Here is a 27763-nt window from a genome sequence, read left to right as displayed (position 1 = left end):
TAGAATTTTATTTTTATTTGCTTATTTTGTTAGTTAATGCTTGGTTTTACCTCCCTGGTGAAGTCCTTTAATTCATTCATTCGTTAGTCTTCTGTACCATTATTGATATGAATTATAAATAAAATAAACAAACACACTGCAGATTTAATAATTAAAACAGAGTAAAATCAGGATTACAGAGCTGAATGGATTTAAGAACAGGTGTAAACTACAGAAAAAACAGAAACAACGTACTGAAACACGGCAGCTTCTTCAAACCACTCAAATCAAACCTGGCAACAACTATTTCCGCACTGAAATCTGTCCGGGTAGCCACATGGAATATTTCTTACTGTTTGAGCTACTTCTCTTGTAGTTTTTAGACATTAAGATTATCAATTTTAATTTAATAAATGTTTGTCTTTCTTAGTGTGTCTCGCGCAGCCGCGTGTACGTCAGCTACTCCCGCTTCGTAAATTACAAATAGTTCCGCCTTTGTTTTAGTCGGACAGTTACTAGCGACGGGCGGTTAATGGAAGCTGCAAAAATCCAAATCCCACATTTTAAGATTTAGAGTAAAAGTCTGCTCAGAGATATGGAGGAGCAGCCGCTCAGAGTGTAAGTCTGCTCAGTGAACACAGGACGCAGCGTCCGGTTAAATGTAGCTTCTGGTTAAATCGATGCTGTTTATGTTGTCCATGTTGATTATGTTGTTTCAGCTATGATGTTAGAGGATCTCCGTTTCTAATACAAACACGTTGATAAAAGAAAAATATGAAAACCCTTCCGTTAACAGGCGTGTAAACCTCACCGTGTCAGGGTCTTGTAATTCTTGACTTTTTCGGAACTGTTTAGATGCAAAAATGTGACCAATCAGACTTAAAACAAATTTCAGAAATTTTAAGCGTTTCTTATTAACTTCAGATTTATATGTTATAAATACGCGTTTCACTGCTGAACGTCAGTGTTCAGCAGAGAAAAATACGGCATACATCTACCCCCAGGATAGGTTCTAAAGCCGTCCGCCTAATGTAAAATCTCTTTAAAGGTTTGAAAATATACGAGATCATCACTTTTATTTCGGCATAATGTATTACACTGAAATATACAGAACCTCGTTAAAAACTTGCATGATTCAAGGTTGCATTAAACAGTCTCCACATTTATTTACGTCATACCATGTGACGTAGAGGCATGTTTGATATTTGCAGTTTGTGGTGAAAAATCTGCACTTTACCAGAATATATTAACGTCATTTTAATTAAACAGAATGATATCCATGAATTCTGTTGATCTATTTTATTTTAATGTAAGAGGCACTTTGTGCTATTGATGTTTCAGTGTCCAACTTTACCAATGAGTAAGGCATCATTCAAGTCCCAAAAACACAACAGGTGTTTGTAGACTGTCTGATGTTTTCCAGAGGAAATCCTCTATGAATTGTCTAGATTGTTAAAATATTAAAAAATGCGTGTTTCTAGTTTGGCGTGTGGGGACGTTGAAGGCCGTCTGAATGTTTTGTTCAACCGAGTCCAGGCCATCCAGAAGAAGACTGGGCAGTTTGATGTGAGTCAGATGCATCACATTATCCAGTTATCATTTAATTTTTTTTTAATGATTTGTGGGTTTTTATTTCTGTTTATTTTTTTGTTTTTATGTAAATTTGACAGGTTTTTTTTGTTATACTAGCCATGATTTTATTTTAAATGTTTTTCTTTTTTGAAAATTATTTTAATTTATTACATTTTTATCATAATTTGTTTTTCCTCATACATGTCCTTTTTCCACATAGACTTGCCTTTTTTACAGTAAGCTTTTTCTTAGAAATTTGCCATTTTCTATTCTTTTACCAGTTTTCCTCTGTAAGTTTGTCGGTTGCTTTTACATGAATTTGTCAGCTGTTTCTCTTTTTTTCTGGCAATTTTGCGTTTCTTCTTCTAAATCAACCGGTTTATTTATTTTCAATTCACACTTGTTTATAGACTTGTCCTTACAGACTTTTTCTGGTAAATATCTCATTTTGTTTCTCATAAAACTTTTTATTCTTTTTTTTCATTCTAAGTTTTCCCCCATCCATCCCCTTAAATGTTTTCTTGTTACCTTCAATGTCCTGGTACATCATTGTATAGAACTGTGTGTTACGTTATCATATTAAAACACCTGTAATCGTATTTAAGTTGTGGTGATTTTCACATCTGTTTTCCACCAGTTGCTGCTGTGTGTTGGAGAGTTTTTTGGAACGACGCCGGAAGCTGAAGCCGAGTGGCAGCTGTACAAAACCGGAGCCAAGAAAGGTGAAAAAATCTGGAATATCTGGGCAGATGCTCATCTTTATTGTTGCTTTTGACCACAGGGGGCGCTGTTACATTAATAGAATTGCATAAGAACTCAACAGCGTCTCCTATGTTCATGCTGAAAGCAAGCATGTTTTTTGGCTTTTTCTGAGGAAACTCAAAAGCAATGTTCCCTCTAAGCTGCGCACGTGCGCAATTGCGCACTGCTGGCACGGTCTCTGCGCACGGAAAATCTGCGTTGCGCACAAAAAAAACTAACCTGAATTGAAATGAAAGTAAATATGTTAACAATTCTGTTTTGCAGTGTTAGTCAGTAAGTGACTGGCTGCTCCCGTATGGGATTAGAACGATGCCACCTTATTCCATAGTCCAGCCAATAATGCGATTCACATTCGTATATACACAGCTAATCAACGTTGTTGACAGGCTATGTCAGCGTCCTTATGTGCCGACACCGGTGTTTTAGCTAGCAAAGCGGCGTGGCTGACGTGGAGTGAAGCCACGTTAATGACAACGTGTACAACTATTGGAGATGTGAGCAGGACAGACGGAACAATTGACGGAAAAAGTGTGGACCCTATACCAGTTTTTAAATTGTGTTGATAGGCCATGTAAAACCAGAGTTATGATAAAAAATATATGCAATGTTTGGTTTTCTTCCTGAATACTATCGTTGTTTATATTTACTGCGGGAAGAAACGGTAAAAACTGCGTTTTATAAGGAAAAAGGTTTGAAAGCGCTCTCTGCCTGTGAGCAAAAACAAACTCCACCCACCCTCTCACCCTTTCCTATTCGTCCAAAAAAGTACCATGTCGACCAATCAAAAAATGATATGGCAACGTGGCATCTAGTTGGGGAAGAAACGGGGGGAAGTTTTAGGGGTGATGGCGGTGTTTTGAGATGTGAGACATTTGCGACGTTTAGCGCAAATCTTGTGTAGTTAGTGTGTAGTTAGTCAATAGTTTTGTTGTGTGTGTCAGAACAATGAGGCGACTGCTGAATGTTACAGGTGTTACAGGAGTGATACATCTCCTGTTGTCAGGCCTGCAGGTATCAGGCTGTTGTTCTCCTTTATCTCATAGTGGACAGAAAATTTTTTTTGGAGTGGCACAAATGATCTGTGTGGCATCAAATTTGATGCAGAACAGCTGATTGTTCTATAAATAGTTTGAAATGTTTATTTAAAAACGCCTTGGCTGCATTAAAAAAAATAGCTGCAAAAAACTGTTGTTTGCCAAACTGAGTTACTTTTTTGATGAAGTAACTATTTAATTAATTGCCCAGCATTGGTCATTATATACTGTATTTTGCAGACAGAGAGTTACAGGACTCTCTCCCAGACCACAGACTCAGACTCATAATACAAGTCAGAGCTTTATAAAAAAAAAAAAAAAGAAGAAGAAAAAAGAAAGTTGTGTTTTCGAAATTGGAGTTCAAGTTATTTTTACTTCGAATAGTGTTAACATACTACACAGGTCAATGACTAGATTTTTTTTAATTTTCATTGTAAGTGGGCTAAAGCAGTTAATTAAAAGTAGTGTAACATAAATGTAAATGCTGTAATTTGATTATTTTAATAAACCATGTAACTTGGATGGATTTGATACTGGCGTGACCACAGTGCACACGTCTGATGCTCACAGTGGTCCAAGGGATCGCTCAGTGAGTTTGTGTGTTCGCTCAGACACATGAAAAATTAGAGGGAACATTGCTCAAAAGCCTTTTTTTTTTTTTCTTTGCGCCTCCTCAGCTCCCATCCACACTTACATCCTCGGAGCAGCAAGCCAGGAAACGGTAAAGAATTTCCCAAATGCCGATGGCTGTGAGCTTGCTGAAAACATCACATATCTCGGTAAGCGATCACACATATTCATGTTTTATTAAACACATGAAACCAACATGTGACTCAGTGCTCTCATCTGTGCGTTACAGGCCGGCGTGGTGTGTTTACCGGCGTGTCGGGACTGCAGATCGCCTATGTCAGTGGTCAGGAAGCCCGGCAGGAACCGGCGCCGGCTCATTGCTTCACCTCCAAAGATCTGGTGGCCCTCATGACTCCTTTGACCAGCAGCTCCAAATTTAAAGGTGTTGACATCCTGCTGACATCGCAGTGGCCCCGAGGAGTGTGGCACTACGCAAACAACCCGGTAATGAAGACGTCTATGCTGCTTTAATTTTACTGCCTCTGACCCCACGAAATGCTGAATGGATTCTTCTGAACTCTGTTCGGCAGGAAGTGAACACAAAACTTTGTGGAAGCAACTCGATAGCCAGCCTCGCAGACAAACTGAAACCACGATACCAATTTGCAGCACTAGAGGGCGCTCACTATGAAAGACTCCCATACAGGTAAGCTGCAGAGCGGTGAGGGAGCTCACTGATGACCCTGTTAATTAATTTCTTCTGGATATCAAAGAGCCTTAAACCTGCATTATTTTGATTGGGCAGTAGGGGGTGACCCCCCTGGCAGAAGTCAGATTGATTAGAAGCAACTGTTTGGTTCTTGTTTTACGTTACTCCCATCTTTCACTGTGTCTATCGGCAGGAATCACATTGTTCTTCAAGAAAATGCTCAACACGTCAGCCGCTTCATCGCTCTGGCGGCCGTCAACAACCCCGCCAAGAAGAAGGTGCGTTTCCCTGCAAGACAAAGAATCAGTTACATGGAGATTATGTGCATAGCTGCATTTATTAAAACTTTGTGTCAAGGTTTTCCTAAAAGTTAGGAAAACATCAAAATCTGTGATTAATAAAGTCCTTAAAAATGCTTAGAAACCACAGAGAAGTTAAAGTTTTCTTCACTGACCAATGAATCCAGTGATTGTTGTCTGTGCATGAATCCAGTGCAAACAGGAAGCCCTAATAGCCAATTCAGCTGAACTAAATTTAGACTCTCCCTGTTATTTTAAAACTAAATTTGCTTTAGACCCTGGTTCTCCTGCAGGAAATGCAGGTAACAGAGCAGATCTGTGCTAAAAGGTTCCTGCTGTGGAAAATTCTCCAGATGTGTCATGACTAGGGATGGGTACCGGTATCCGGTGCCATCATGGCATTTCGGTGCTTTATTTCGGTGCTTTTTTTTCCTGAGCTGTGATACACTTTCTTCTTCCTTACATTTCTATTGGCGGTTGGCAAACAACTGAAAGGTGCATTACCGCCACCAACTGGTATGGAATGATACACTTTAGATTCTAGCCAATCATTTTACGTTTCGAGGATAGTAGGCGGGTCCAGGTACGTACGTTCTTTTAGAGCAGAGCTACAGATTAAAAATGCCCAAGGCAAAGCGGTCAAAAGTCTGGCTGTACTTCACAGCAAAAGATGCAAACTCAGCAGCCTGCAACAAGTGCTTTAAGCTGATACTGTCAAAGGAGGTCACACTTTAAATCCGATGAACCTAGCCCTGCCAGTGTAGCAGAAATGATGATGGCAGCAGCAGCCGTTCTTCTCTGCGTGAGTAGCTTAATGTTGTTCGTGTGTAATTTACGTTGAGTAAGCTAACCGCGTTATTAAATTAATGCATGTAACGTGAACTAGCAAACACCATCATAGCTACATGCGGCTGTCTTCTTGTTTGATGTCAGATACTCCCTTCACCCTGGCCAAAAAGGCTAAAATGACCGAAGAAAAAGTGGAAAACAGCTAAACATGAGAGGTTTTTGGACAAAGTTTGTGTTTTTTCCATTGTTTAAGCACTGCTTCCAGCCCAGAGTGATACCATATATGCCGTATACCTGCAGAAAAGACTAACATTGTTATCTTTTTACAAAAAAACAGCTGAACATGAGATGTTTTTGGACCAATTTTGTGTTTTCCATTCTTTAAGCACCGGTTTGGGCACCGTTTAAGCACCGGCACCGTTTCAAAAGTACCGGTTTGGCACCGGTATCGGATAAAACCTAAACGATACCCATCCCTAGTCATGACAAGTGAAAATCTTCTTTCTGTCTGCAGTATCTGTACGCCTTCAACATAATCCCCATGAAGACCATGGACCCCGCAGAGCTTGTGAAGCAACCGCAAGACGTCACGGAAAACCCGTACAGATGCCCCACGAAAGACAAGATGGACACACAAAAGACGGCCTTCAGCGCCACAGAGGAGGAGGTTTGTTTGGAGTCCTCTGTGGAGATTCAGTCACTAGAATTCATCTTGACTCTTATTTAAATCACCTTTGAATGTGTATTTGAGGTTTTAAAGTACAAAATGTTGTTATATGTGTGCCAGGAGCCAGCCAATCAGTACTTCTTCGACCTGAGCAAGAAGCAGGGTGGAGGCTCTCGGGGCCACGGCCGGAAGAGGCACTCTGATGGAGATGGGCGAGGGCGAGACCAGCAGCATCATCAGGGGCAGCCCAAGCAGCCCCGCCGGCACCGTGAGTCCAACCACACTCTGTTTAGATCTGGTTTAAGAAAGAACTCATTAATTAGTGTGGTTTTGTGAGGTTACACAGATAATGTTTTCCTGTGTGCAGCTCAGCCCTCGGGTCCATGCTGGTTCTGTCTGGCCAGCCCTCAGGTGGAGAAACACCTCGTCATCAGCATAGGAACACACGTGAGTTCATGCTGTTCATAAATCCACATCACAGAAGCTCCTTCGAGACTTCGCGTAAAAGCGTTAGAGCCGAGTGAGGATGATTTGTTCTGCAGTGTTACCTCGCGCTGGCCAAAGGCGGTTTGACTCCTCGCCATGTGCTGATCCTCCCCATCGGACACTACCAGTCGGTGGTGGACCTGAGCTCGGAGGTGGTGGAGGAGATGGAGAAGTACAAGTCAGCCCTGAGGAAGTTCTACAAGAGCAAAGGAGAGCGCTGTGTGTTGTTTGAGAGGAACTACAGGAGCCAGCATCTGCAGCTGCAGGTAGAAACACGACCAAGAAAACATGTTTTAATTCAGTGTTATTCGTATTGTTTTTTTAATGATACTGTAAGGTGAATATTTTCTAATTTTGACAGATGCAGTGTGTAGAAGTGTAAAAAGTTATATTTTTCACTTTATAGAGTGCAAAATTTTACATATTTTTTATCATTTCAAAATTTGAGAAAAAAAAGAAATGATAAAAGATGAGTGTTTCATTTGTGCCACTTTTAATCTAAAATAACTAGCTAAAGGTTCATAACTAATTTTAATAAATTGGTTTTTTGCTTTTGTTTTTTAAATTTGATTATGGAGGTACACAAGATATTTCACTGTAATAAATGAAGTAACACAAACTAAAACAATAAAAAGGTCAACAAAGATGTGGTAAACTTGGGCACTTCATGCAAAGCTGCTAAAATAATTTGAGATTGAGCGTAGAATTAGATAGTCTTTAAGTCTGCTATTGCTGACATACAAGAAGCCAGTTATTCACAAAAGTAAGTCACACTTGGGCAATAAATTAGCATATTTAAACTCCTTGTATCTTTATTTAGAGTGTGATTCCTGCGATCCAAGCGCAGGAAGAGAAACGTAAAACGTTTTTTATTTACTGCCACATTTGCTGATCACTTTATTTATCATCTTCTTATTGTCATTCAGGTTGTGCCGGTGCCGTTGAACCGCTGTGCCACAGAGGACATCAAGGAGGCGTTCATGGTCCAGGCTCAGGAGCAACAGATGGAGATGATGGAGATTCCTGAACACACTGACCTCAAGCAGGTACCCGTAAACACACCTGGAGTACAGTGGTTTGGCTATTCTGGGATTTTAACATCTATTTGAAAAGCTGAATTAAACGTGTGTGTTCAGATTGCTCCTCCAGGGACTCCATATTTCTATGTAGAGTTGGACTCGGGGGACAAGCTCTTCTACCGCATTCAAAAACATTTTCCTCTGCAGTTTGGAAGGTGAGCATCAGTCCCCATTAAACACCCTTTGTTTACCTGTAAATATAAAGAAGAGCCTGGTAAATTGGTAAATAATTATTACCAATAATTCTGCACACTGTTAATGTGTTTTGTTCACATAAATATGCACCGATCTAAAAATGACAAATTGCTGTTTCCAAAATGTCAGTCATGAAATTTTAGGGAAAAAACTTGATGGGAGGTCAGAATTGCACTGCGGGAGAATAATGTCAGTGTCACAGTAACGGTGTGGGGGTTTTTGTTTTTGTGTGCGTGCGTAGGGAGGTTCTGGCCAGTGAGGCGGTGCTAAACATCCCGACTCGAGCCGACTGGAAAGAGTGTAAACAAAGCAAAGAAGAGGAGGAGGAGAGCTGCAAACAGCTGAGAGATGACTTCCAGCCATATGACTTCACCTGGGATGAATAATTCTCACACACACACACACCTGTACTTGTACAGTTAGCTTTGTGGGGACCATGGATGATGCAATGCATTGTGAGGACAGTTGTTGGTATAATGCATTCCTCTTCGTCTATCCTGAACATGAAAATTGAGTCAAACAGCATTTTTAATACAATGTCTTCTTGCTTTTGTTTCTACTTTTTTATGACATATTCACTGTCATCTTAACTATATCAATCTACTGTTTCGGGTGGAATAAGATTGCATAGAGTTAAAAGTTTAACTTGGTACAGAGACTGGATACTAATTAACATCTCATTTGTACTGTGTGTTAGCATTAGAGTTGATTTTGTTACCTTTGGATAAAGCTGTGACCAGTCTTTATGCTAAGCTAACTGGGTTCAATTCTCTGGTGTAATGCTCAGTAAAAATTTGCATCATATCTCAAACAATTTTTTTTTTTTAAGTCAGATTTTGTTTTACAAAGCATGCGTATTTCTTTTTAATAGTCACAGTGAGGAAATGGAAGTATAACTGTAAACCTCACTGCTGGGCTGTCTGTTTTTATTTTTGTTTGGGGAAAAAAAAATTAAAAGAAATTATGATTTCTAGCGTTTAAAATGTGAATAGTAACCCTTTTGTTGCCACCTGTTTATCAACACGTGTGTTATGGTTTTCGAAAACAGTCTGTAGTGTAGTTTGGGGTTTTTTCCCCCCCTGCTAGAAAAAAAAAAATACTTGACAAAAGAGCAGAAATCTTGAGATTGATGAAATATTTAAAATTCTGAACCAGCTCAAATATTTTCTTATTTCTACCACACGTATGGGTAAAGTTACAAAACAAATGAGGCATTAAAAGTAAATAAAATCAAATTTAAAACTTAATTTTGGATTGATGGTCACATTTTTTCAGTATTACCATGTAGTTTAACACACATCTCCCACTGTGCATTGCCCCTACAGAAATACAAAAATTTAAGTCCAGATAATTTTTTTATTTGTTATTTTGTAATGTAATTCTTTATTCAATTGTACACAAGTGTTAGCTAAACCTTATATTTAAAAAATAAATAAAATTAAATTGAATAACCCATTAATCTCATTTTTAATTTTTTAGAGTATGTTAGGAAAACATTTAATGCATTTTTAAGATTTGTACATTTGACTGTATTGTACCCCTTTAGCACTCAAAGCAAGCACTCCATTTAAGACAAATCTTTGTTTTAGTTCATTTATTTGACATCTTAAAGACATGAACTGCAATCATTAAATCATTTGCATAAAACTTATAAAATAAAAAAAATAATCAAAGCTTTTAACACGCAGCTTTAAAATAAAACATGGGTCATTAACATTTATTTAGCTGCAAAAACCCTGTTAGCTCAAACGTTTAGCAGATTTTGTAAACATAACTTAAAAAAGGATTTAAAGAAAATGGGGCGTCCACCAGGGGGCAGCAGAGTTGCAAAAGTCTCCTTTCACCTGCATATGCTCAAACCTGTCCTATTATGAAAAGTAGGTTTTTGATTTAAAAGATTGTATCAGTTATCACTTATCAGGTTACTTTGGATATAAATAACTCGCTGCAGACCCCACAGAGTGGAGGAGTTAAAGAAGCATCATTGAAAAGGAGCCATACTCTCACAGGTCGACGAGGCCATCCTGTACGGACCCAAGCAGCACACGGAGGGACAAATGTTGTTATTCTTACTTAAATGATTTGAAGCAGCAGAGTTAAAGGTGGACGGCGTTTCATGGGTTTTTACACATAGTCCCTAGACCTTTTAATGGCACAGCAGAGCATCATGCTGAAGATCATCCCGAAGATCTGCAGAGAGTCACAGGACACAGGAATGTGGCATTAAGAAATAAACCACACTGTTTACAAAAGTGTCAAAGTTTCCATAATTGTGTATTTTGGTTATTTAAAATTTCACAATCTTGATAAGTTCATTTTAAATATTTTCTATGATAAAAATGGACCAATCCTGAAAAAAAATATTACTAATTCCACCTTCTTGAATGTAAATATTTAATATTTTTCTTGTTCTTCTATGAAAGAAAATAGTCCTTGGGGATTGATTCTTTGGTGGCATCAGGGCAGGCCAGTCAAATTTCAGGGGCCAAAACAAGTAGAATGTCTAGTTAGTGTGAAACTACCACATCGTTTGATAGCTAGCCAATAAAAATCATAGCTAGTCATCATCAGACTTCATATTTAGCATTCTGTACTCATGACTGAGCCATAAACTCACCAGTAAAGTGTTTATTGATGTCATATATGAAGTAAGTAGTAATGTCATTTTTCATAGATTTCTACACATATGAAAGTGTCTTTGCAACCACAGATGTCGCCCCTACTGGGGCCAGGTTTACAACATTTGTGAATTGGCTTTGCTTTTAATAAATAAATCACGAGCCAGACCCACTATTAGAACAATGAGACACTTGGCTTTTTCTAAACCAGCTGTCCTGACACATTTGAGAAAAAAAGAGAGAAAAAAAAAGTAGGATTTCATTTCATTTATTACCACTTCTAGGCTTTGTGCCAATTTAACAACCATATGATAGCTTTACTTAAGGTTTCAGTACATGTGCATTAGTGGCAGACTCACCATAATGACTCCAATGCCGATGCCGACTCCACCAATGATGTGCAGCTTGTTGTTAAACACCTCGTCAATAGCAGCGGGACAGCTCTGCAGGAGGGAAGCAGGACAGTGAAGCAAAAACAGCAAAAACAGGTGTGAGCTCCACATCTTATTTTAAACCAAATGTCTGGTGCAAATGTGAGCTTGATTTCTACAAAGCCAGAATACCCTAGAGAAAAATGTTAGCTGTAGCACTTTGTAGTACAAATCTCTTAGATCTTAAAATGTTTAAGTAAAAATTTACATGATGTGACATGAGAGGTCATCTCCCTTTTGTTGCAGTCTGCCTTACCTTGGTGACGAGGAGCTCCAGCCCCTCCTGCTTGGGGCAGATATCTCTGGCAGCATCGATCACTGTTCCTGTTGGACCGCAGCAGTCGAGCTGCGAGGGGGGGGGGGAATAGCCCACACAGGTTAGGCAGTCATCTAAGAGAGCCATGTGTTCGGTTTCAAAATAAGGAAACAAGGTGCTTAAAAGGTGTCCAGGTGTGTGTTCTCACTCCAAAGTGGATGAGGCGGAGGGTCTCCTTCAGCGCTGGTTGTTTGGTGTCCTTGTAGTTGGCGTAAGTCTGTTTATAAAACTCTGTGATGTCCTCCACCACCTGAAGACACACGGACAAAGTTAACACACATGTCAATCAACAAAGAATGTGTGCATGCATGCGAGAGACAGAAGGGGAGAGTTATTTACCCGGTCACTGTTGGAAAGACCCCAGATCCCGGCAGCCACTTCTGCAGCAAAAATGAGAAGCAGGAAGAAGAAGAACTAAACCGGAAAACAAGAAGAAGATTTGGAGTGTAGACATGATTTTATTTGGTTATCAGTCCTGAAAGGAAACTTGGAGTGGGTTTTTACTTTTATCTGTCACTTTTGTCCAAAGTTTCCTCAGCCAGTGGTAAAAACCATAGATTTATGTGTGGTGAACATAACATCAACACTTTTAAGTTGTTGTGCACCAGCTCTGCTGTTCACCTTTTCTGTGCACAGAGCTCAAATAACAGATGACTAAGGAAGAGATGACCTAAAATGTAAGTTAAAACTAAAGCCATTTAATATTTAAAATGACGGCTCAGAGTAGATGTGATCACATCCACCAATTTCATATGACCATTTCAATCACAAGACAAAAACATTTTGTAAAAACATAACAGCGAATCTCCACCAACAGTCACATCACACCGATGGAGCTGCAGCAGCCAACACGCTTGTGGTGAAATTGAGGAGTGTTTCCTGGTGATCGGTGTGATTACAGCCCAAACATCTCTGTGAAATGTGCCAACTGAAAAATCTGAGCATGAATTCATGATTCACAGCAAAGTCACCAGTCTTTAATGTAATGTGGAGAAGTAAAACACAAGAAATCACTCACCAGTCCCAGCATGCAAGGCGACTCTTTGATGGCTCCGCAGCATCCCAGGAAACCCACCACCATCATCAGAGCCCCTGCTGCGATCAGGATGTACACGCCTGCAACAAAACGTTCAGATGGGAAAGAGGAAACAAGCATTCTGGGGTCACCTGTGCCTTTAAGTTCCCAAGGCCAGTTACAAACAAAGGAGACACAATTAAATTAAAACTTATGCACATGATCTCAACCTCAGTGATATCAGCACCACCCGGTTCAAAGTTACCGTTAGTCATTTCATTTTTTTGTTTTGTTAAATGGGATGCAATTCACTCTTTGATGTTCAATTCAACAGTTTAACATCAGAACTTGATGTTCCATACTTAGGTTTGTTGTTCACACAGATTTTAAAAAAAATTAAAGGATTAAGAACAGGTTCAGTTATCCATGTGACAGTTTAATACAAGCGTATCTGAGCGAGTGTGTCTGTCTGTGCATGTGTGGCCCCTCGCCATACCATACAAGGCATGACTTCTTATCAACCAATCGCACCCTGTACAGGTTGTGACCTTTCAATGGACTAACGTGTAAAAAGCAGAAGCGACGAGGCTGCTTACTCCATCGTAGAAGCATAAAACCTAATAACGAGAAACATTTTATCAGCACACACAAGCAAAATTGTTGGTACCCTTCGGTCAATGAAAGAAAAACTCACAATGGTCACAGAAATAACTTTAATCTGACAAAAGTAATAATAAATAAAAATTCTATAAATGTTAACCAATGAAAGTCAGACATTGCTTTTCAACCATGCTTCAATATAATTATTTTAAAAATAAATGCATGGAACAGGCCTGGACAAAAATGATGGTACCCACAAATTAATATTTTGTTGCACAACCTTTTGAGGCAATCATTGCAATCAAACGATTCCTGTAACTGTCAATGAGACTTCTGCACCACTCAGGGGGTATTATGGTCCACTCCTCATGAGCAAACTGCTCCAGTTGTTTCCGGTTTGAAGGGCGCCTTTTCCAGACAGCATGTTTCAGCTCCTTCCAAAGATGCTCAATAGGATTGAGGTCAGGGCTCATAGAAGGCCACTTTAAAATAGTCCAATGTTTTCCTCTTAGCCATTCTTGGGTGTTTTTAGCTGAGTGTTTTGGGTCATTGTCCTGTTGCAAGACATATGACTGTGACTGAGACCAAGCTTTCTGACACTGGCCAGCACATTTCTCTCTATAATCCCTTGATAGTCTTGAGATTTCATTGTACCCTGCACAGATTCAAGACACCCTGTGCCAGATGCAGCAAAGCAGCCCCAGAACATAAAGCCTCCTCCATGTTTCACAGTAGGGACAGTGTTCTTTTCTAGATATGCTTCATTTTCTGTCTGTGAACATAGAGCTGATGTGCTTTGGCAAAAAATTCAATTTTTGTCTTATCTGTCCACAGGACATTCTCCCAGAAGCTTTGTGGCTTGTCAACATGTAGTTTGGCTTATTCCAGTCTGGCTTTTTTATGATTTGTTTTCAATAATGGGGTTCTCCTTGGTTGTCTCCCATGGAGTCCACTTTGGCTCAAACAACGACGCATGGTGCGATCTGACACTGATGTTCCTTGAGCATGAAGTTCAGCTTGGGTCTCTTTAAAAGTCTCTCTGGGCTCTTTTGTTACCTTTCGGATTATCCGTCTCTTTGATCTGTCATCAATTTTCCTCCTGCGGCCACGTCCAGGGAGGTTGGCTACAGTCCCATGGATCTTAAATTCTGAATAACATGTGCAACTGTAGTAGGGGTGGGTTTTGATTATTGATTTATCGATTAAAATCAATTCTAGCTTGGATAACGTGATATCGATTCATTAAAATCCTGAATCGATTTTTAAATATAAATTTATTTTGCCGGAAACGCCAGAATCTCAGATTGAACCTCACACAATTTCAACAACCACCAAATAGCTAAAACAGTACGGGAGCGCAGGTACACGGATTCTGCAAAAAGGGCGTAAACACAATATTGCGTCACATAAACATCGTCACAAATTCACTCTTAGTTTTGCTTCAGCCACAATTAAATACAAAAATAAAAAAAGCCTAATTTCTGCTGTTCAATACTGAACAAATTTAAACTTTTTAAAATTGTGCAAAATTGCAAAACACTTAGCTGTGTCTCTAATAAAACCTCTAACTTTGCTTCACTTCAGCAGCATCAGTTAATGTTCGTATGTTAATTAATGACTTTTTTTTTTTCATTTTTAATCTACTGCAGAATATTTTTAAGGTTATCTGCTATAAAATCCCAGGCCAGGAAAATCACCTTCATGTTTTTCTGTGTTTTATCCTCAGTTACTTTGACACAAAGGCATCTGCTGTGATGCTTACACTTTTGATAAAGTCTCAAGTGTCAGCTTTCTTTTTATAGATATAAAAATATGGAAATGTACTGATACGTGATCAGAATTTTAATATTTCTGACTGAGGCAAATCGAATCGATTCGGGACCTTGTGAATCGGAATCGAATCGATTCTAGAAATCAGTGACGATACCCAGCCCTAAACTGTAGTCACAGCAACATCCAGCTGCTTGGAGATGGTCTTATAGCCTTTACCTTTAACATGCTTGTCTATGATTTTCTTTCTAAGCTCCTGAGACAACTCTTTCCTTCGCTTTCTCTGGTCCATGTTGAGTGTGGTACACACCATGTCACCAAACAACACAGTGACTACCTGGAGTCCCATATATAGGCCCACTGACTGATTACAAGATTGTACACCTGTGATGCTGATTAGTGGACACACCTTGGATTAACATGTCCCTTTGGTCACATTATTTTCATTATTTTCTAGGGGTACCATAATTTTTTCCAGACCTGTTTCATGCATTTATTTTTTTAATAATTCAATTGAAGCATGGTTGAAAAGCAATGTCTGACTTTCATTGGTTTTAATTTATTATTACCTTTATCGGATTAAAGTTATTTCTGTGACCATTGTGAGTTTTTCTTTCATTGACCAAAGGGTACCAACAATTTTGTCCATGTCTGTATATCTTAGCACAAATGACAATCTCAAAAGCATCAACTCTAACAGAACCCATGCTTTGTTTCTAATAAAATGTCAGTGAGTGTACAGGTGCATGTGGAAGGCTGATTGGAAATCAGCCCTGATTTACCTGCTCAAGCCTTTTAAAAATGTAAATGTACATCAGTGATTTGCATTCTGGCTCAGAGCTGCTGCCGCTCTGATTCAAACAGACACGAAGGCCTGAGAGGCACCAGAAGCTGCTTTTAATGAGGAGTTATTTATCAAAAACACCTTCAGTCACGATCTGGTGAGTGGGAATCAGCTGCAGGGAGATTTAGAGCGATGATTCGACACTTCAACGGTGACTTCATGATGATGAATCATAAACAGGCTGTCGGATAACAACAGCAGTGAGCGCATGACCCACACACAAATACTCCTCCGAAGCCGTTATTAAGATGTTTGTCATGTCAGGCCCGTCCTCCGTCTCCTCTGCCCACTTCTCTTATCAGTTTGATGGATGCGACGCACAAAGACGAGAGGGTGGGACAGTTCCTCCGGGAATACAGAAGTCTGAGAACAAAGGAGTCCCTGTGCGCCGGGAAGAATGAGCGCTATGTGTGGAGGGATCTGCCGGGTTGGACGAGCCGCCTCGCTGTGGACCAACTTTGGCCTCAGCTGCCCTCCGAGTGCCCCGCCTCTCTGAGGTCAGGTTATATCCACGTCCAGAGCCCCACAGAGCTAAATGCAGCTGTAGTGCATTTAATTTGAAATTATGACTTCCTCCACAAATATAAAGATTTCATTCTAGAAACAACGCTGTGGTTGTTAATAAACAGGACGAAGTGGTTACTGGGGACTATTTCCAGCTGCAGATTATTCGGCACGGTTTTTGCTGGTTGGAGTGAAATGAGCAGTGTGAGACTTCACATTGATAGGACAGCATGATAAAACAAACAGGCTCGTAATGTGCGTCAAAGCTACACTACAGACACATCAGCTGTAATTACAACAACACCCACCACCACCATCACTCCATGGCAGGTTCAAAGACCATGATAGTGGAGTAGGAGCTGATTATTTCCCCGTCTTTCTGTGCACTTTGAATCTTTGCATGTTATTTTTGTTATTTTGTGGTTTATGGTTGTGAGATATCCAAAAATGTAAAAGTGAAGCTGCTGCGATTAAGATGCTTCACCTCTGCTCTATAAAGGGTTCTTGCCATCCTCAAGGTTATTCTCCTTCATGGTCTTTTGTTTCCATGTAAGTGTTTTGCATCCAGGGTTTAACCAGCAGAGGCCTTACCCGTAAAGAACACGGAGGGCGACTCCTCCCCTTCGAACAGTCCTGCCGTCCTGGAGTCAAAACGCAGCCAGAGTCCCACAGCGAGCACGCCGGTTCCTGCCAGCTGCAAGACAAAAAACATGTTTACTGTCTCTGAAGGAGGTTTAATATTCTCTCCATGAGACCATATTCAAATACTAATGCCATTTTGCACATTTGTCCTCATTTATAGATATTTACAGATAACATGAGTTTCTCTGTGGTGTAAGCAAAAAGATACAGAACTTGCAACTGAGCCAAGAAAAGGACTGAAGTCAGAGAGAAACTGAGCCTCTACACTTCTATCCAACCGTAAGGGTCGCCCCCTGGTGGGCATAAAAAACCCCAACGCATCTGTAAAGGCAGTTTGACGCAGACTTAATTTTTCATACAAGCAGAGGCTATGTCCATGTCTGTGGTCTGAACCTGCAGAAATGCTTCTAAAGCAGGCATTGCAGCACGTGTGACCTTGTTCCTGATGTTTGGAAGAACACTGTGCTCACAACAAGGTAAGTTAACAGAGCCAGCACCACCGGAGCACTTTTTCAAATTGTTATTGAGTTATTATCCACTCTTAAAATAATGAAGGCACATACAGCTCAAGTCTGTCGCTTTAACAGACACTTTCATCAAATCCAACAACAGCTGTAGGCGCGGGTCGATAATTCCGGGGGTCTAAGACACAGGCAACACATTACCAGTTAGATACAGAGAGAAGAAGTGAAAAGCCCGAATGAGGCTGGATTTGAGAAGTATCACCTGACTGAAACCACAGGGCTCACCTGGACCTGCCTCACAGCACTCAACTGTCCTTACACTGTATACTCGAACGATGACCGTAGAAAAAAAAAAAAAGCACACAACAAAAGAACAAAGGAGAAGATGCTGCAGTGTACAGTACATCAGAGGCAACTTTATCCTAAACATCTGAGTTAACTCATAAGAAACAGACTATAACAGCACGATAATCTGAGACGTGCAGGAACAAGGAGAGTGTTTGATGTGAACGTTATTTAGAGATTGGGAGTTAAACAGCATGCAGAGACATGAAGAGGTGGACACCCACACAGTGGCAGCTGATCGAGTATAAAGCATCCTATCTTAGACAATAACCAGATTAATCCTGCTTTACAGTGATTTACAACTGATGTTGTGTTAAAAAACACAGAAAACTACTGAGACCATGAACTCATCACTGAACTTATGGACCCATCACAGTCATTTAGACAGGTGTTCGAAAACAGCTGCTCAGAGCAAAATGAAAGAACAACTGGCTTTTGTAAGGTATGATGATGTGATGCTTCACTGTTGCAAAACCATGTGCAGCTAGTATGGAATGCAATGGTTTCATATTCAAATCAAAGTATGTTAGTGTGGATGAATAAGAATTCCTTTCATTAAAGGTGAACATGAGGCTAACATTTGAGGAATGAAGTTCGACTTGCTGCCCGGCTTATTCTCCTGAATCCAGACCAACCCAATCACAGAGGAGCCATCCAGGAAACATGACTTCAGTACATGTGGAGCCTCTGCACAACGGAGACTTAGATATGAAGGCATCCACAGATAAATAAATGACAGCCATACTTTGTCTCAAACAGTAATTACCCACTACCATGACTCAGAATCACCTCAGCAACCACAAAACAGTTTACGTCAACTCTTTGTTGCCACCCAAATAACTCCCATAATGTCCTGCAGCATGACGCTGACGTCTGTTGTTGTGCAACAGGGAGTATATGAAGCACACAGCATGAAGCATTCAGGCCGAATGGCAACACTTTGCCCCAACATGTCCTCCGTCTGGTTCCTCCTACGGTCTGCTGACCATGATTCAGGTTTTTGGTTTTTTTGGGGTGGGGGTGCCGTCTGTAAATCAAGGTCTTGAATTCTCTCTTGAAAGTTTGACTAACTCAAATATAACTCCAAATACAATTCCAAAATACTTGGCAAATTAAAATTTTTAGATATCAACTCAAAATTTTAAATTACTTCTGTCTGACAATTCTACCCTGTTGGACAGCTTTATTTTTCTAGCCAGCGTTAGCTCACCAAGGCATACAAATAATATGACAACAAGCATAGCAGCTAGCTTACCTTGTTTTCTAATGTCATTGGGGAAAATTCCCTTTCATTGTTAGTTTTGTATGCTAGCATTAGCTAGTGTATCATCCTTTTATTGTTATTAACCAGAATCCTTAACAAAGAAACACCTTAATATGGGCGTTAGAGGCAACAGAGGGTTAGAGTTAAATAACAATCTGTTAAAATGTTTCAAGTAGCAAATATTTAATTCATTAAAAAGTATTAGCTAACATGCTGAAGCACAGCTGTAAATACCCAACTGAGTTGGAGGATCATCACGCCATTGTTTTCTGTACAATACTAGACTTTCATTAAACCCACAGCACAAGTTGACTGGCTGTACTGTACTGTGAACACTGTAGTGCCAGGTTATCAAATAAATGCTCCAACAGATAAAACATGAAGATGAATACTCATAGGCGAGGCCTGTAGTCAATTGCAAGATAAACTGAGTTCATGTCTGCTCTAAGCCTTTACAGAAAAGTTTAATCTCCCTACAGAGACTAAAACAGCATCAGGCTGTAAACATGTAGGAGAATTAGAGGCATCAGCTGCATAATTCATACACCTCTAAAAGCAAACACCATTGCTTTCATTCACTTTTATCACACAACTGTGTGTTTCAGCAGGGTTTCTGGCTCCATGTCAGATTAACGATTAATCATTAACCTGTAAGTCAGTCATCCAAACTGGGATGCACAGACTTGCCTGAAACATCATAAGGAGGGTCATTTTTTATTAACACGACAAATATAATGCCTTGGGCTGCTCAACTTAGCCTGTGTGTGACCTCAGTGTGAGTAAACTGAAAGTAGAAATCTTCCAGCAATCAGAGCCACACCTGTAACTGTCAGCATGTGACATCATCCCATCGCTGGTTTGTCAGCGTTAAGTCAGCCAGGCACACCTTATGATCATCATCAGTAAATTTTTCCAAACGTAGCCTCGAGCTTAAAGAATGCAGGATCAGTTTGCTTTATTTGCCTTGCAGTCGTTGTTTGATCCAACCACTCGCTCTGTAAAGAATGAAGTGAGGTTTAAGCCTCTGCACCTTTTACTAGTGTCACTCAGTCTCAATGCAACTTTCCACTTCTCATCTCTACATCTCATTACAGTCAGAAATGACTTCATGTTGTGAAAGTAAAGTACTACATCTTACCCGCTACTGTTTGAATGCAAGTATTAGTTAATGTATGATGGATAACTTTCCACTCATTCTTCATTTAATCATCCCTATCTAATTATATATAGTATATTGTCCAGACTAGTCAGCAGATATTCAAATAAATCTCTTCACAGATCAATAGATTTAAATTCCAGTATCTGTATATGAATATTGAGACATTATCAATGTGCTACCATTAACTGCAGTTCCTCTTGTCCACTTAAGTCAATCCCTGTCTACACTCAGGTTAAAACATCCCACTTTACTTTAAAAAAGCAAAAAAAAAAAAAACCAAACAAAAAAAAAATCATGTTTACAGGCAGCTATGAAAACTATTTTAGTCTCTGTGGGTAGTTTCAGCTTTCATAACTGCAGGTGGTAACTTTATCACGAACCATGAGCCTCCTAGACACTAATCTGAGGGAGTAAACTCAATTTTCAGCCAAGTTTAGAAGAATGATCTTACAAATCATACGGCTTCATGTAGGGCATGCACAGTCCACTTCAGTTTCAGTAAATTAAAGTAAAGTGAAAATCACTGGTTATGAACAATAGCAGAGTTAATGTGAGAAGCCTTCTCACATCGCTCTCACGCTTGTCTAGTGCACCATTACCAACATTTGCAGAATATTTAACATGAATTAACCCAAATAAACATTTTTGTCATTAAGTTGTAACAATAAAAAAAAAACACTTAAAAAAATTAAAATAATAAAAAAAAAAGATATAGAAAAAAGAAAAGAAAGGACGTCTGGCATCCTGAATGCTGGGGATGTTGGTATTAGTGAACCACAAACACTCTAGGGACTCGAGTGTTGTGTGTGGAGGAGATGAAAACAGCATTTTCCCCTGAGGTTCATGTTGGCTCTCATTAAGCACAGAGCTGCTCTGCAGCACTATTAGCCATGCAGAAACAACAATAACCATGACGAAGTTAGTGTTTGGGAGTTCTGGCGATGCACAGGCTGGTGCCACCTAACAGCGAATCAAAACAGTAGAATTTCTTCCATGTTTTGGAAAATAAAACTGCAGTTTTTGTGAATGGAGTCTGGTGAAGTGTAACTGCTTGTGAGGACAGGTGAAGCAATACTGATTCCAGGTGTGATAAAAATTAGTGGTGCTGTTGAACCTACAGCTCTTCACACTGTGGGAAACTTCTTCAGGTTAATAATCAGAAACACTCGAGGCCAACTCAATGTAAAATCAGTCTAATCTCACGTTTGTGTTTGGAGGAGGGGCCCATGCCTCAGATCACACTGTCGCCTCATTTGTCGAGTCAGAGCTGATTTTGGTGTCATTACACACTAAAGCCATGGACGCATACCGTCAAAACAGCGATTGGGCTCAGAGCAGCTGTTTGTGCTCTGTACTGTGAGGTAACAAGAGCAACGACGGCAGGCAGCGTGGATGCAGAGGACTCATACACTCACAGATAAAAATCTTCCACATATCACAGTAGCATCCTTTATAGGGCAATAGACGAACTTAAATTAGAGGGCAGGGTGGTCCACCAATGAGATGGAGTCCTACAGGACAAAAGACCATTTAACAGCTGGAGGTGACGCACTGCAGAGTCACAGCTACACATTTTCCAGTCCCCTGGAAGTTTATCACTCACTCCAGTCCTCTCATCAGTGCTGGCATAAATTTCTGACAGGTGCACATTGTAAAATAATGACCTGACATTGTAGCAGCGCAGCTTCAGCACACCTGAGTCATATGCAAATCATTTCTTTTCTTAATATATATACACCGTTTAGACTTAGTAGGTCAGGTTAGGTCTAACCTGTTTTTATTTGCATTTCAAAACCATTTAAAAAGCATTCCAGTTGAACTGTTGTGGTTGAAGCTTCTGTTACCGTCCCTGTATATTTCCCCCCTCGTGGTCCACACCCCACAGTTTGAGAACTGTTTCTTTGCAAGCAGTTTCTTTGCAGATTTAATGCCATTTATTCACAGTCTGTTTAAAATCTGTGATTTTTAGACTTGATTCTGTAATTATACAAAAATTCATACATTTAAAATAAAATCCCTCATCCTGGAGATGAATCAGGAGGCATGGGGATCATTCACTCTCTCACCTGTATGTGTGTGACGTCACCTTAACATAAAAGTGGCTCAAAGCTACCCAGCCGGTTTTCTTTGTTCTGTTCTGCATGCTGCATGCACTGCACCAAACCACCAAGTCAGGCTGTAATTTCATGCTGCCCTACAGTCACTGCAGTTCTTGAGCAAATTAGCCACTCGTTTATCTTGCCCTTTCATTTTGTGTCGCTCTGCACATGTTTTCCAAGCATTTCCATCTGTCTGCAGTCAAGGAAATGACATTCTTCGGTCTCCTGCCCATCCTCGTTTCTTCGCCTTAAACTGCATTAACTTTTGAATCAGTTTTAGCAAATATGTCAAAACTCAGATGTGCTGTGTCATTCCATGTCAGTTCCACCTGACCATCCACCTGACCATAAAGGGGAACATTTTTAGGAAATTCCATCTAGAAAATTCCTTAAGCTCCTGCAACAGTGAGTCATCCATCACTCATCCATCCGTCTGACCACAATTCACAAGCCCCCCCATCCTTCAGTATGACGTGATAATTTCACATATTTTAATGCTTTTAATGGCCGTGGTTGCCACAGACCATGTACTCATAATACTCCTGAAGTCCAATCCTTTTGCATCAGAGGTGAACGAGATTGTGACCGTTTCAAAGGCACCAGAACTTCTCGACAGTCTTGTGATGGACTGTGAGGATTTTTAAACTGTCACAGCACTGATGATTTAGTTTGTAGAAGCAACAAACTGCAGCATTTACAGAGATTAGTGTGGGACATAAAATAAAGACTGGAAGCGAATTAAAAGCAAAGATTTGTGAGCTGAAACTCCCCAGAAGGAAGTGCTACGTGGGTTTGCGTGAGGCCACTTTGATTCTTTCAAAGAGTCTCGATGACAAAAGCACAAATTTAATGATGGTTTTAGAGGTTTGAAGCTCCCAAAACATCAAAAATAGTCAAATTATTAAAGATTTTGTGGCTCCAGGCAAACATAAACTCTGCCTGTGTTTTAGATTGAGAGTCTTTCCTGAAATCTGATCCAGTCACAGAAACCATCAAACAATCAAACAAAGCACCATAATCCAAAGCAACCAAACCACTTCAGTCCACTCGCTAAACCAGGCTACGTACCCAGAAGAGAAAGTTGAAGATAAACACCAGGTACTTGATGCACTGTTGTCCTTTCATGGTGCTCGGATCTGTTTATATCTTCTTACGCAGAAAAATGGAAGAAAAAGCGTCCTGAGTGTCACACAGTGAGGAGGAGAAGGAGAACGAAGAGAGGTGACAGAGAGAGGCAGCTTTTGTTGTGAGCCACACCCTGCTGAGCACTCACCTGGCTGAGGGAGGAGCAAGAGGGGGATTGGATGTGTGCTGCATAACCCAGCTTGTCTAACACAGGTGAAGGCATTTAACACCTCTTGACTTTTCTAAATACTCAGGAAAGGTGCTTCAGTGCTTCTTGTATTACCTCCTTTAACACTTCCTTTATGAAACAAGATGTCAACTCCTAACTCACTGTGGACCACCATTAATAAAAACCTTCATATACCTCACATGTGGCTCATAAATGTTAATTGACAGTGTGTTTCCCAGTTTGATTGGCTGCTAGACTTGAGGCTGAGAGAAAATCTGCTTCCTGTGTGAAGAACAAAGATTTATATCAAATGATTCAGTTTAAAGTTTGATTATCTTTCATTTATGTGGCTTCGATAACAGCCTTTAAATCAAAGCGGCCACACCACTAATGTCAGTTTCCATGGGGATGAATTATGAATAAATTCACCCACAGTACAATTCATAGAAAGGTTTAAACCATTCATAGAGAGCACAGAGGCTGTAAACATGTTTATTTCTGCTTTTTTTAGGTGACATCATGCAAATACTGTTCAAGAGCAGTCTGCCAATTTGGACATGATACAACCGCCAGTTGCTAGGGAAATAATGTGGCAGTAGTTCCTGGAGGATTCTGCCTCTCACTGAGGGAAATCAGCTCTAAAGAAGCTGCTGCACCAAAAACCTCCTTCTGGTTTCTTTGGTTGTCTGCAGTTTGTCTGCAAATAGTCTAAACTGCTAAAGCAGTTAAAGCAGTAAAGGTTGGAAAATGGGAAATGGACAAGGTTCGCCTTCAAAGTAAAAGCTGTGTCGAGCGCTGCAGCCAATGTGTTACAAAGGGGACAACTTTTAATTTGAAGGGAAATCTTTTTTTCACTGTCTCACTACAGCTCAGAGAGTAGCTGGAGAGGAAATCTACATGCAAACTTCCAAAGCAACCACAAGGTTTTTGGCAACAGGTTGGGGAATACTTAATTTTCCCTAGCAACAGGTGGCTGCCAGGGTGGTTGTCACTGACTGGTCTCTAGGTATGTGTAACCGAAGCTTTAACAATCACATTCTCAGCAACCACTGGTCAGGGAACCCAGTTTCCCCTCATGACACGTGGTCTCTAAGTCCGTTTGACTCAAGGTGTCCAAGTTAACATCAAGTGTCTGCAAAGCCTCATTAAAGTTATCCCTATATCATAGGGCGACCATATTTTGATTTCCAAAAAAGAGGACACTTGCGCTAGTCACAAAGAACTTTAATAATACAGTTTGCTTAAATAAAACTTTAACATGTTTAAACTATGCCTTCTCTGTGCGGTTAATGAATGGTGAAATAAAAATATGTCATATAAGCTTTTAGAAGTCAGCGAGTGCAAAAAAAGAGGACAGTTGGTCACCCTACTATATCATCACAATAATGTTGGTGACGCTGCAGCTAACCAATCACATTGTCTCAGCGTTCAGTTAGAATTAGCCCAGAATTTGGCTTATGCTATTGAAAACTATCTCTAGCAAACCAACATGAGTAACAAAAATTTGGCTAACAGCAAACCTAACATGATAATATATTTATTATATTATATAAATCAATAAAGGAAACACTTGAAATGCTTAGTGTTTGTTTCAGAAGAGGTTTATGTAAACAAAGGCACTTCTTTCTCTCATCCCTCACATTTCAAAGCTATAATATCACAGCAGTTTAATCACGTTATTGCAATGCAGGAATAATACCAACATGGGGATCTCAGATAAGTTGGGCAGTTTAATACTGGAGTCTGTGGAAACTGCCTCACTCTATAGGGCCTCCAGTGGATGCTAGAGGACTGCAGTTTCTGGGACTTGCTTAGCCGTAACTGATTCTAATTGGAATAAAGCATTTTAAAAGTATGCTCTTTGATTGAGAAGAAACAAAGAGAAACAAACTTGTTGAGTGCTGTTTTTAAGATAAAAATACTGATACTCTTCTAGTTTAACCTCTGTGCTGCACAGCTGGACTCATGCTGCCCGTTTTACCTCCATACTCCTGCGTTTGGTTTTAAAAACAGATAAAAAAAAAAAAGACGAGCTGTTTCAGAGGAATCACAAACAAAAACTCCACAGGTGTATGCTCACACCTCTTGGGAGACTCATTGTTTGCTGCAGTAACTCAACGCTGCATCGGCTCCCAGTGGACCCAGTGAAACCAACAACGCCGGCTTTGTTTCCGGCCTCCGTTATCTCTCCCCGCCTGTCTTTTGTTCGTCACTCTCATTCTCTCTAAGGATGTCTTTAGTGATAAGCTGCTGTTGTTTGTTGAGCTCAAACTCTGATGGCTTGACTGAACTCGATCATTTATCAGAGAAAGTGAGTGAGCAGCTCAACATAAATGAGTGAAAAAACTGGTACAAATAATTTAATCCTTAAAAAGATTTGTTCTGCTCATTTTCAGCTCAATGTTTTTATTCGTAGACTCCATCAGAGGAGCTTTGGATGATTCACAGTTAAAAATAATCCCCATCTGTCCTGTGTGCTGAATGATATGAAGCTTACGGGGCGATCGTGGCTCAAGAGTTGGGAGTTCGCCTTGTAATCGGAAGGTTGCCGGTTCGAGCCCCGGCTCCGACAGTCTCAGTCGTTGTGTCCTTGGGCAAGACACTTCACCCGTTGCCTACTGGTGGTGGTCAGAGGGCCCGGTGGCGCCAGTGTCCGGCAGCCTCGCCTCTGTCAGTGCGCCCCAGGGTGGCTGTGGCTACAATGTATCACCAGTGCCATCACCAGTGTGTGAATGGGTGGATGACTGGATATGTAAAGCGCTTTGGGGTCCTTAGGGACTAGTAAAGCGCTATATAAATACAGGCCATTTACCATTTTATCAACAATAGCTTACCAGAGTCAAGAAGCACTTAATATTCCACTTTAATGTCCCATATGGAACAAATCAGACATTTGATTCCCTTTAACTCAGTTCATATAGTCCAAGGTGTACCCTGCTTTTCAGACCCTGAGATGGATAGCTAGATTAGAAGATGGTTGATTTATTTCAGATTTCTAACCTTTTCTTTTTTCATTTTCAATATGAGTTTGTAGTGTAGCAGGTGGTAGTAAAAATACGTTTTAAAAAACAATAAGATTTGTGAGAGTTTTTTCATTTTAATAATAAAAAAGAAGTTATTTCTTTGAACTGATGGATGAAAATGTACATCAGGACTTTTAACATGTAAAGGAGTGTTTTACATTCCTGAGGTGGAGGTGTGGACCCGAGGCTGGCCCTTCGACCCTTTGACCTCTGCCCTGAGAAATCATTCAGACTTTTAAGGAGCCATCCTTCAGACTGCCTTAAGCTTCCTCGCTGCACAGGACACCCGAGTAGGAGGTGAAAGCACTGATTAGGCAACTGCTCTGTCTTTGAATGACGTGCTAGGCTCATCTACGCCCCCTACTGGATTTCTGAACTACTGCAAAACCAACAAAACTTTAAAGTCACCAGAAATGAACACCATCAACTAGCAGACTGTTTAGTACTCTGATGAGTACCGAAGTTGTTCCGGTGGTTTGTCATGTCTCTGCACTTTATTGACGCTTTCCGTGGGGTTTTCCTTTAATTTGTCAGCTGTCTACAGCTGCTGCAACAGCATCCCAGAATGTCAGAAACAAGAAAACAGAAAAATGCGAAGTGCGGTTTTAGTGGATAGTTACACAAACACAAAATTAATATTATCAGCTTCATATAAAAGAGCAAACACAAACCGGAACGACAAAACACACTAGTGTTCAAAATGCCATAGGCTAAATCAAAACAAGACGCTCCTCGGTTCGTCTCTTTTAAACACAAATTACATCACACAAACATACATTTTCATCTTTCCAGGCTCAAATTTGAGAGATGAAGACTTATTTCTGTGCGCAAATGAATAAACACGGGCGGCTGGAGCTTTAAATATTTCATCCCGCGTGTTTAAACTTACCCAGAAGACGAAGTTGAAGATGAAGAGCGCGTACTTTACGCACAGCTCCCAGCTAGTTAGAGCCGTCATCCCTGCGGAGTGTTCAGCCGTGTTCGGACTAATTCAGTCTTGAAATTATCTCCTATTTATCGCTCAGTGATGTTCGTGGTTCCTGCTGTCGACCTGTCGCCGTTTGCTCGGCTCTGCTCGGCTCAGTTCGGACAGCCTCCGATCAGATCAGCTGCTGCTGGGAGGAAACAGACCATCGACTGCTCGACACCCACACACACAGAGAGAGAGATCTCTGTTCATCTTTGTCTTTTGTTTGGACTTTTGTTCATCACAGGACCGAACATCAAACTTCTG

General features: G+C 40.4%; 2 protein-coding genes across 3 annotated transcripts; one reads left to right on the top strand and one right to left on the bottom strand.

Annotated features, from left to right (window-relative positions):
- The first annotated feature begins 421 nt into the window (after nucleotides 1-421).
- Nucleotides 422-10697, top strand: cwf19l1 (CWF19 like cell cycle control factor 1). The gene is made up of 14 exons (XM_085138151.1): nucleotides 422-597; nucleotides 1461-1545; nucleotides 2189-2273; nucleotides 4025-4126; nucleotides 4207-4421; nucleotides 4508-4623; nucleotides 4820-4904; nucleotides 6229-6381; nucleotides 6502-6649; nucleotides 6749-6828; nucleotides 6924-7133; nucleotides 7794-7913; nucleotides 8004-8101; nucleotides 8383-10697. The coding sequence occupies exons 1-14, from the start codon at nucleotides 575-577 to the stop codon at nucleotides 8525-8527; spliced, it is 1665 nt and encodes a 554-aa protein (XP_084994277.1). The 5' UTR covers nucleotides 422-574; the 3' UTR covers nucleotides 8528-10697.
- On the bottom strand, nucleotides 9721-27668 carry LOC146499241 (CD9 antigen-like). Of its 2 annotated transcripts, none has more exons than XM_085138206.1 (8): nucleotides 27419-27668; nucleotides 16831-16933; nucleotides 12525-12622; nucleotides 11846-11920; nucleotides 11655-11756; nucleotides 11447-11536; nucleotides 11119-11202; nucleotides 9721-10331 (listed from the first exon to the last, which is right to left on the bottom strand). In XM_085138206.1, exons 1-8 carry the CDS (start codon nucleotides 27485-27487, stop codon nucleotides 10266-10268), a joined length of 687 nt encoding a protein of 228 aa, XP_084994332.1. In that variant the 5' UTR covers nucleotides 27488-27668; the 3' UTR covers nucleotides 9721-10265. The 2 variants fall into 2 exon arrangements, with proteins under 2 accessions (XP_084994332.1, XP_084994333.1); XM_085138207.1 differs by lacking the exon at nucleotides 27419-27668 and adding an exon at nucleotides 23281-23543.
- Nucleotides 27669-27763: the final 95 nt, after the last annotated feature.

Source organism: Neolamprologus multifasciatus, chromosome 17 (assembly GCF_963576455.1).
Source record: "Neolamprologus multifasciatus chromosome 17, fNeoMul1.2, whole genome shotgun sequence".
Classification (NCBI taxonomy): Eukaryota; Metazoa; Chordata; class Actinopteri; order Cichliformes; family Cichlidae; genus Neolamprologus; species Neolamprologus multifasciatus.
Note: the sequence above shows the minus strand (reverse complement) of the source record. Positions and strands in the feature narration are given on the sequence as shown.

Bases quoted from the DNA above. Each gene is read 5' to 3' on its own strand.
- cwf19l1 (XM_085138151.1), top strand. From the start codon at position 575: ATGGAGGAGCAGCCGCTCAGAGT. The intron at 2,274-4,024 runs GTGAAAAAATCT...GCGCCTCCTCAG, and splicing joins CAAAACCGGAGCCAAGAAAG to CTCCCATCCACACTTACATC. The intron at 6,382-6,501 runs GTTTGTTTGGAG...TATGTGTGCCAG, and splicing joins TCAGCGCCACAGAGGAGGAG to GAGCCAGCCAATCAGTACTT.
- LOC146499241 (XM_085138206.1), bottom strand. From the start codon at position 27,487: ATGACGGCTCTAACTAGCTGGGAGCTGTGCGTAAAGTACGCGCTCTTC. The intron at 11,921-12,524 runs GTGAGTGATTTC...TTTCCGGTTTAG, and splicing joins CGCCTTGCATGCTGGGACTG to TTCTTCTTCTTCCTGCTTCT. The intron at 11,203-11,446 runs GTAAGGCAGACT...TCCCTCCTGCAG, and splicing joins TGGAGCTCCTCGTCACCAAG to AGCTGTCCCGCTGCTATTGA.